We start from the raw sequence: 10,875 nt of genomic DNA on the forward strand, positions 1-10,875 counted from the left end.
CGATATAAATGAAAAGAAAAGAAAACCTTAATGTTTTTTTATTTTTTTAATTAAATTAGTAACAACCAAAATAGAATGTTACTTTTCTTAAAGTAGGAGCATTTTTTTGAGTTTATCATGTAACATTCATTTGGTTAAAAATCACTTAAACTTAGAAATAACCGTAACAAGAGATTATTATAATACAAAGGTTATCGTTTGTGGAATAGGACTTGTTTTAATAAGCAGCAAGTCCCTTTGAGTCATTTTTCCTTATCAATCCATTTACCACCTACTTAGTTCACTGATAAAATATACAGATTTTTGTTTTTGGTCTTAATATATTCGTCACTGTTGTAAAAATCAGTGACTACACAGTATAGAAAACATAGCTCGTCCGAAAGTTGGATTTTTTTTCAGCGTGTTTCTTTGAGAAAAAAAAAGGAATAAAATACAATGGTTAGAAAAATTAATAACGTATTATTGATAGTTCTGTTGATCACATCTCTAAGGATCCCTCAGTCTTACCATCAAGGTGAGTACACTTTACAAATGGTTTGAAAGAAAAAACATATATGCGTTAAGCTATCGAAGTTGATCCCAAGGTTGGTTTGGTTTGTTTTGAATTTCGCGCAAAGCTACATGAAGGCTATCTGCGCTTGCCGTCCCAATATAGCAGTGTAAAACTAGAGGGAAAGCAACTAGTCATCACCACCTACCGCCAAATCTTGGGCTACTCTTTTACCAACGAATAGTGGGATTGAGCGTAACATTATAACACTCCCTTGGCTGAAAGGGCGAGCATGTTTAGTGCGGGGGGGATTCGAACCCGTGACCCTCGGATTACGAGTCGAGTGCCTTAACCACCTGGTCACTGACCCCAAGATGAATGAGTGAGATCTGATGTTAGTTTGCTACATGTTTTACCAAGTTTTCATTAATTTTTAAGCAGCAGAGTAAGAATCACACATACGTTTTTACTAGAGATATTGTATCTTTATTGTCCTCGGATACTCACATTACTTGAGCCAAGTTCAGAGTATGGAGTATACATGTATATCTACATTACGAGTTAATAAGGATTCTAGATAATGTAATACTTTTATCTTAACATTCCCATGTTTTAGTTTATGTACTTTTTACTTTTCTACGATGCAATCAAACTGTGAAAAAATATATTTTGTAGACTTGTTGATTCAGTAACCTGAAAAAAACTGAAAATAGGATAAAAAACCTTACATCTTTAGAACTATCTTTGGTATATCAACATAAATTTCCGAAACTATGCCTTACTGTTATGTTTTCAGAGAAAAGTTTCACAATAAGCTATTTGCTCTCTGCCCATCGCAAAGAATTAAGCCCCTACTGTTAGCATTGTAAGTCCTTAAACTTATCGCTGACACTCCAAGGAAACTGAAAGCATAAATAAAATCAAAATAATCTCGAGTCTGTTAAAGGGTCAAAGATCAACGTATAGGATTGAGCATATTTGTGAGTCTGTTTGTTTTTAAACATAAGAGAGCTGTTTGTAGCTGTTGGAACATTGTAATGTGAGAACATGATTCATTACAGAATAGACTGTCTCCTAGACACCTTCTTTCACCATTTACCAGAAGAGATACATTTACAATTTCAATGCATTTTGAACTGCTGATCCTGTTTTTAATCTGAGCTTTAGTTGGTAGCAAAGACCACCGAGGGCGATAACAGCAACTTACATTCTGGTGGTTCTGAGATTGAGCGCAATAGCTGTGAATCTCTCCATGACAGGTATACTGCCAATAAACAAGGGATCTTATAAAGTCTCGGGATCATGCAGAGTTGGTTCATGAACTGGTATAGCAATACTTTGTTCCGTAAACTGATATCAGGAATAACTCATCTCTGTGCGTCAACACGAACCAGTAGGACTGACAATATGGATGTTTCAGCCACCTGTTGACTAAGGTGCTGTAGGAAATAATCTGCTTGCCTATCCACAGGCCTGTGGAGGTAAGGTGAAGCAAATCACGGATCCAATGTTCAAGGATACCATAAAAAAAGAACGAACTGGAGTGCTTCTTTAATATTTCTGGTAGGTACCTGCTTGAAAAGGATGGATTTATAAACAAGTGGTTCAATATCTTAGGTTGAATGTGCACAACCAGTGCGTGACTCGATTGAACGTTTGTCTGGAGTAGTCACAATTGAATTATACTAACACTTTAACTGCTAAAGAACTAACATATCTATCAGGACGAATTCATAGCTCAAACGAGAGAGACCATTGAGACCTTGGTCAATTTTGTAGATGTCTTGAATTGTCTACATGAGAAAGCATATTCTACCATGGCAGTAACAAATTGTAAAGAACTCATTTGTCATTTCATTAAAAATCTTTAAAGTGAAATGAATGTTAGAGATATCTACACCTTAAAATAGGTTTTCTGAGGTAACTAAGTTTGAATCCGTTGCAGGAGTGAAAGGAGCCTACAGTGCTAGCTTGACTCAGCCAAAGTAACTTTTCTTGAAGTCCATACATTGAAAACACTTAGATAATTTGCTAGAAACACCTCCCAGTGTTTTGGTGTAGACACTCTAAACAACAATGAGTGGTTATGGCTGCCCTTGGCTTTATGACAATTCTCTTCTACCAAACAATCTATCAAATACCTAGTCAAGTCTAATCACCAACCTGGGGAACAGCAATGACTTGTGTGCAAGGGGATGGCGGTTAGCACAAATTTTACAGAAATGGATGAGTAATTTCATTTGCTGGTTGGTACAGAACATGTTATGATCCCAGCAAACCCTGCAGAACATCAGGAACTCTTAGACCAGCAACTGAATGACCCAAATCAAGTTTGGATGCTACATGTTTCATAAAAAGATCCTCACAGCTAGAGACATTTACTGCGGATAAGTTTTAACTGTACCACCTGCACAAGCAAGTACAAATGTAGGATGATGTGCTTTACTACTTACCTCACACTACGAATAACATTCCCAGTGAATGTGATTATGGTCTACTCCAACGCAGAAGTACCACAGTATCCACAGGAATATGTGGAGTGATTGAAATCTACATTAAGTGAAGGACATAAATATGTGCATTGATAAATAAGCCAAGCCACTGTACTAGTGAAGAGAGTTATTATAAGACAATAAATGAACGAAAGTTCGCGTGTGGAGAATAATTACGGGCTTACTGTATACTAGAGGAATAGAAACAACCTAGCTCTGACTGGAATGATCCTTAGTTTATTTTCAAACTATGGGCTACAGAGGCTACATAGTTTTGATTCAGTACTTTTAGAATTGAAATGAGTCATAAGCGTGCAGGTTTACTGAATGTTTTTTTTAATATTTGTTTTTACACATGGTGCAGTTAAAAAACATGTTAGTGGGGAATGCAAATACTTAGTTTTTTGTATGTGAATAGTACCAAATTAGGATAATTAGGATAGCTCTAAGGTATATTACAATCTTGTCATGAAATAAGTCATACGAAAGTGTTCTGCTTGTGTTAATGAAACAAAGTACAAATAATGTGCTAGCTAGCACTTGTGAATAGGATAACTTGATTTAATTACTTGTGTTGAGGTTACTAAACTAGTAGTTTAACCCATTTTTTGCCATTGGGCATAAAGCCTGTCTTAACAACTAGGCAATACAGAAGACTCGTGCATGTGTGAATGGTAACCACATTTGATTGTATAAATTATCACTAAATAATGTTCCAGTAGGGATTATGGTGAAGTATTACTGAGTGTGCTTCTATACCAAACCTGTTGAACTGGGACACTCACGTATACTTGAGAGACCTTTTTCAGATAATATAGATGCGTATATATATATATGTTTACAAAACTGATACTCGACTAGAATGAAGTTTTCATACCCCGTATTTAAGATATTCTCACAGAGTGCATTTTTTTCTTGCCACTGAGTTACAAAATTGAGATTCAGACTACTAACTAAGCTTCTAATCTTTCTAAGCTGGATTAGTCAGGTATTCTCAACATTGACCTTAGCAATATGACAACAAGTTATTAGCTCTTGTGACACAAGTTTAGGAAGTTAAAAAATGGGAAATGAGATACTTTTCAAAAACATCAATGGCTTCAAGTAATACCTCCCTGAGTTACACTCAGGACTTAGGCGTGACTCATTATGTAAATGTGGTAATTTCTTGCTCAAAAAAGTTTTCAACATACTGGCTCTTTTAAAGGCTACTGACAGTTTTCTCTTGGAGTAATGAACTGAGCAGTTCGATGAACAATATTGGTTGAATTTTGCGCCAAAGATCATCCTAGCTTCAAACAACATATCCACCATTCTGAAGATAAGCCTGCCTATTTCACAGCTTATCCAATGTATACCATTGGTAGAACTAGAAAGGAGAAGGTGTCATTTATTGTAAAGTTTCTCATCAGAGACTGCCACGAGTTCCAAAATCGACAGAATGTGTTCACAACCATCTCTGGTAGGATAACAAAATACTGAAAACAAGAAAGATCTCCTTAGGGCTAAACCTTGAGTAAAGCTTTGGAAAACTACAATAAAATAGACCATTACTTTCGCTAGTGAAGAACACTTTAGTTCAAGTATGTACAACACCTGCTTAATCCCAACAACACCAGCAAATTTTGATAAATGTACCAAGTTTAGTTCTAGTCTTTTACACCTTTCAACATCACACCAGTCTGAAACATTACTGTCTCATTTAGGAAATAAAGATCAGGGCAATGTGATAATGGAAGGAAACAAGTTTTGTGAATGGGCCAAAACTAGAAAGGACCTGATACACAGTAACGAAATTGTCAAGTAAAATATACTTTCTCACTCAAGAACATAGCTTGTTGATAGAGTCAATGTGACAAGTTGTTCTGTGCAAGGTTTTTACGTAACAGTCATTATTATCAGAAAATTAAAGTATTTTGAAACTAAAAGTGTTTGACACTTGTAAGATTTAACATCATAAGTCTAATATTATCTTAGTTTGCTCTAATTTTGTCAAATGTAAGTTATCTTAAAATAATTGTAAAAATAAAAGTGTTTTATATATCAGGTCATCCTTTAAGTAATGTCTCATTTTAAGTTTATAAAAAGAATTTCAAACATTTCAATGCTAATTAATCACTAATGTGTGTTTTATTATCATTAATTACTTCCTGCCAACGATTCACAAGCTTTTGAATGCCACTTGTATAAAATACTTGGGGTTTGAAGGGAAAATGTAGGGAGGGTAGTTTTGACATCTTCATGTGTTCCAAGCTCTTTTCCATCAAGATAGTTCTGTAAACTTCGAAATCGATGATAATCAAATGGGGTAAGGTGTGGAGAATAAAGAGGATGTGAAAGTTTTCCCAGTCTAGCTTTTTAATCTTTGCAGATGTGATCCTTGTTGTATGGGGCTGTGCATTATCCTGGTGTAACACAACACCTTTACGATTGATCAAAGCAGGCCTTTTTTCTTTCAACATTCAAGTGCTTCAACTGTTGACAATAGAAGTCTAATGTAATCGTTACATTGAGTGGTAGCGACTAAAAGTGGATCACACCAACAATATCCCACCAAACGTTTAACAAGACTTTTCTAAGGTGGAGGTCCATTTTGAACTGTGCTTTAGCCAGCTTACCTGCACTGAGCCATTATCTGAGGCGCTTAACATTTTTATAAAATATCTATTTTTCATCTCCAGTCACTAATCCGTCCAAAAAGGTGATTTACGCTCATTTGCAGAGAAGTACAAATGTCCACTCTTGCTCTACCTTTGACTTCTGTCAAATCATGGGGGGAACAATTTTCCAAGTTTTGACACATTTTCAAGCTGTTACAGATGACAGTAAACTGTTGAATGGGTTGAGTTAAGCTTCTGTGCTAGTTATTCAACTGTTACAGCACAATTTTCATCAAGTGCAGCCAGCAGCAACTCATCCTTAAATTCAACAGGACGACCTGAACGTGGTGCATCACTTAAGCTGTACTCACCTGATCTGAACTTCTGAAACCACCTTTGACATTTTCTTTCATTGAGAGACTTCGCACCGTAAACACCTTGAATGTTTCGTGTAGTTTCTGCTGTACTGTTGCCTTTTTAAACTCATAAAGCATTATATGCCTAATGTGCTCCTCAGACACATTCATCTTCACAAAGGTTTATTTGATTAATGATCTTAAAAAGTGGAGTTGGGTTATTTTTTTATTTGTCTGAACATTTTTATACACGTCCTACTACATATTTTAGTCATTAAGGCTTTCTACAAAGACAGAAATGATGATTCACTTTCCATATTAAATTTTCTGACGTCACACATGGGATAACCTGATATATTTAAAATGTATAGGTATTTTTAATTCCAAAGTTTTAACATTGGTTTATCACTGTTAATTATCAATTGTTCAACAGATATCGTGAAACTAAAGATATTTTAGTTGCGTTTGAGGAACCAAAATACGATTTCATTAAACTGTTGAAACTAAATGACTGTTCACAATTGTCATAATTACGAATTATTGAGAATTGTTTTCATAAAGGTGGTTTGGTGGGTAAAAGGAATAAAACTTTTTGGTAAAATATATGAAAAAATACTGGTAGAGTTAACATTTTGTATATTTTTCCTATCAATGTTCTTCTTTAATAAATATTGTTAACAGGACATTTACTTTATTCTTTCTTGTCTATATCAGGTCTAATATTATAAATTTTGTTTTGAATTAAGTACAAAGCTACACAATGGGCTATCTGTACTCTGCCCACCATGGGTATCGAAACTCGGGTTTTAGCGTTGTACGCCCGCTGAGCCACTAGGGGGGGACCTAATGTTATAAGCTGTTTATATTTGATTAAAGTTATGGTAAGTATTTTGAATTATTAATTAATAATCGACAAAGGTAAATGGCCTCTAAAGTTTCTTAGGTATTTATATGAGACTGTAGCGAGCAAAGCATATTAGGTGGGCACATCGTATTTACCTAAAATATTTAAACATTTTTCCAAGTACCTGCATACATCAACATCTGTATGTTTGAGGATAGTAACTAGTTCTCAGTGAAGATGATTTTTTATTGTTATATGCTGTGTAGTGGTGTTACTTGAATTATGTTTCCTTTGTTGTGAAGCACAAAATTGCACAATGGTTTACATGTACTGTGCCCATCATGAATGTTGAAACCAGATTTTCTGTATTATAAGCCCTCAGATTTACCAACTACTGTAAAACTAAGAAAGTTTTACATTTTTGAAATTTATCACTATTTTTTACATCCACTGGAAGGGATTTCCCATGGAAGGGTTTGCTGTACTATATGTCAGGTAAGCTATTCTGTCACATATACTACACAAAAGTTTTGAGTTGATGAAAATAATGTGCTGTAGAGGACATTTTATTTGTGGTGGCTGTTTGTTTATCCACGAAAGGTATTCAAAGAAGGCTGCCTCTCGAGCATATCACTATCTCTCCCTTCAGACATCTTGTAAGTGTCACCCCGATTTGTTGTAAATATTAACTTGCATTTATTTTTCTCTTTGTTTTAACACAGTCAGCTACTGAAATCTAATTCTATGTAACATTTCCTGGTATTTATCCTATTATATGCATTTACTATTCTTACCTGTAAGGTGATCATTGTACCTGAGATTACTGCATAGCTTTCATTCTTCTATTCGTATGGTATTTTCCATTTGAAGAATAAGAAAAATTTGCACATGTATATAATATGTTTGAAATACCATATTTTTAAAGGATATTTTGTGTTGATACTTTATATTGAACTTTTACATGCGTTCATTAATCAATAGATTTTCATACTGTTCTTTTTCGTATTGTATTTTGAAATATTTATCTTTGTTAAATATTATTACTTGTTTAATATACATATTTAAAAGTGTGAAGCGTGTCTGTGTAGCAATAGAGTAAGACATCATAGATGCACATCTGGATTTAGGTATTTGATAGTTATAAATACAGAATAAATAACTGGTTTGAAAGTTGAACGTTAAAAGGGAGGAGATCTTTAATTAACTTTTCTTATTCAACTTTCTTAATTTAACACTTGTACCTTTTTGGTGCATGTGCAGTACATATAACATTAGGTAACCATTTTTCAGCTTGTCACACATACTTACGGGTTTTTACAATTTTGATATTTCTAAGTATTCTTACCCAACGTGGAGTTAGAGAATTTCTTAAACTCCTGCCAGTTCATTTTCTGATGACATCAATCATGTAAAAGTTTGGAAGTACCCGAGTGTCTGTGGATGATAACTTCATTCTGGGACATATGATTCTGTTTGATTTATTTGTAGCTATAGCTTCTCTCACACTTATCTATATTGTTCTTTTGATATATGTATATCCACATTTAGAACAAATACAGCCTAATTTTGCATTTTAAACCTATTTGTTGATTACATTGTGTTTCATTGGATAAATAAACCAAGTTTTGTGGTACTACACAAACTTGTATAAATAAACCATGTTTTGTGGTACTACACAAACTTGTATAAATAAACCATGTTTTGTGGTACTACACAAACTTGTATAAATAAACCACGTTTGTGGTACTACACAAACTTGTATAAATAAACCACGTTTGTGGTATTACAAAAACTTGTATAAATAAACCACGTTTGTGGTATTACACAAACTTGTATAAATAAACCACGTTTGTGGTATTACAAAAACTTGTATAAATAAACCACGTTTGTGGTATTACACAAACTTGTTTACACTCTTCTTCTTTAGCTCAATCAAGTCAACATCCATATTGTTAAATATTTTATCAAGTTTCTAATGTTGTTTTTGCTTTCAAGAAGTCAGTTTATCTGAGAATTCCGTAGCCGAAGTATCGTAGAGCAATTACTCGTGTTTTTGAGGATGTCTGTTTTTTTTGATAATGTTTGAAAAGTGCATATATTTGTAAGTTGTTTGGTGCTGTATTATGTCTTCTGTAATGCCATCCTGTAGTCCCGGGCAAGATCCAAGTTGACTGTAAGTATACATATTTGTATACTTTTTCATCATGGTAAACTATTTCGCTATTTAGTAATGAAACCAGTTTATTATGTGGTAAATTTTGAGTTAATAGCTATGTAGTGATTTACAACAGTTCTGTATCATAGTTTACTTTGTAAAATAGTTTTTCCGAGCTTTGGATATTGTTTTCAAATGAAATAACAACAATGAGAAAACAATCTTGAAGGTTAAGATAATTTACTATTCTCAAAGTTACATATATTGTGGATTCTACCATGAAGTAGAACGTAAAGGACAGCCTACAATAAGCCCTGAAGACACAATCATTTCCTAAAATTTAGTGTCCCCAACTTGCCAGTCATGAATCAAAGAAATCTGACGTCAGAAACGAGAGTGAGTAAAAAGTTTATTTAATATTCTGATGGTCAACATTTTTAATTAAGCAAATCTCGAGGATTTTATCGTAATTGCCCATGCAACCTATAGAAATTTCAAATAAAAACAACTTTAACCATAAGGATAAAAAATAAATGTGGTCTGTAAGATATTTTAACTTTGAGAATAGTTTCACTTAGATAACTAAGTGAAACACACAAGTGAAGTTATATAAAGGTTCGATAGATATTCTTTCTATCCTTTTCATTTTTAGTTTGTTAGCTTATTTATAAGCAAAAACTACGTAATAGGATATACCTGCTTTTTCAATAGCGGGTATCGAAACCCGAGTATTAGCGTCATAAGCTTAGATACAGTTGAGCCACTGAGGGGTTATGAAAATGTTTGAGAAAGAAGAGAAATATCATTTACTTATATCAACCATATCAAGTAGTTTTTTATGGTAAATCTCGACATTTTAATCTTAGACTTGAATCTTTTAAGAATGAAGTTTTAATTTACTATTAAATAGATAAGTAATGAGTTGATTTTTGTCTCTCTAACAGCGAATGACCGTATAAACGAGTTTAACAATTGTTGTAGACAAGCGGATTTCAACAATTCTCATATGTGTAATGGTCAGTCATGCTACGTTTTCTTTCCTGAACTCAAAGACTGGAAGTCTGCTTTACAAGAATGCAGACAAGGTCTTCCCTTTTACACTGACGGTGTGTATCTAGTGCAGTTGGAGACGGAAGTAGAAGAGCAATTAATTAAATACTTTGTTAGAAAACTGACAGATGAAACAAGTAAGTTGAAACATTATTTTAAATAGTAAAAGAAGTGTCGATTTTTGTAGATATATAGTAATATTTTCAATTATCCGTCAACAAAATATCAAACTAATGTCAAAAAGGAATTACAAGTGAAGTTATATAAGTTAGAGACATATATATAAAGATTAGATTCCACAGAATGGAACTCACGTGTTTTCAGCTACTTAAAAAAATGAGAGTATGTTTCAAGTGAAATTTGAAAGAAAAATATATGTAAAGGTTAAAATAGTTTAAAATTAAAGACAAAATATTTTAACATTCTAGACGACTAAAATTCTATCTCAGCTTTCGCTGTTTTTTGCAGAGTGGTTACAAAATGGACACGAAAGCAAATCCTTGTAAGTTACATTAACTGTCTCTGGAACCTAGGATTATTTGTTTTTCGAATGTCGCGCAAAGCTACTCGAGGGCTATCTGCTCTAGCCGTCCCTAATTTAACAGTGTAAGACTAGAGGGAAGGCAGCTAGTCATGACCGTCCACCGCCAACTCTTGGGCTACTCTTTTACCAACGAATAGTGGGATTAACCGTCACATTATAATGCCCCACACGGCTGAAAGGGCCGGCACGTTTGGTGCGACGGGGATGCGAACCTGCCACCCTCGGATTACGAGTCGAACGCTTTAACACGCTTGGCCATGCCGGGCTCCAGAACCCAGGATAAAACCCCAATTCCTTGTTGTGTCTCAAATATTAAAAATTACAAATATGTGTGTAATTTTAGA

The 10,875-nt window shown here is 34.1% G+C and overlaps 1 protein-coding gene across 2 annotated transcripts in view; it reads left to right on the top strand.

Annotated features, from left to right (window-relative positions):
• Nucleotides 1–343: 343 nt before the first annotated feature.
• Nucleotides 344–10,875, top strand: part of LOC143238880 (adhesion G protein-coupled receptor L2-like) — a 63,155-nt gene continuing 52,623 nt past the window's right edge. For both annotated transcript variants that reach the window (XM_076479499.1, XM_076479500.1), the window contains exons 1-2: nucleotides 344–514; nucleotides 9,882–10,124. In XM_076479499.1, coding sequence (XP_076335614.1) covers nucleotides 436–514; nucleotides 9,882–10,124 — 322 coding nt within the window. In that variant the 5' untranslated portion in view covers nucleotides 344–435. The remainder of the gene's footprint in view (nucleotides 515–9,881; nucleotides 10,125–10,875) is intronic.

The sequence above is a fragment of the Tachypleus tridentatus genome, chromosome 13 (assembly GCF_004210375.1).
Source record: "Tachypleus tridentatus isolate NWPU-2018 chromosome 13, ASM421037v1, whole genome shotgun sequence".
Taxonomy (NCBI): domain Eukaryota; kingdom Metazoa; phylum Arthropoda; class Merostomata; order Xiphosura; family Limulidae; genus Tachypleus; species Tachypleus tridentatus.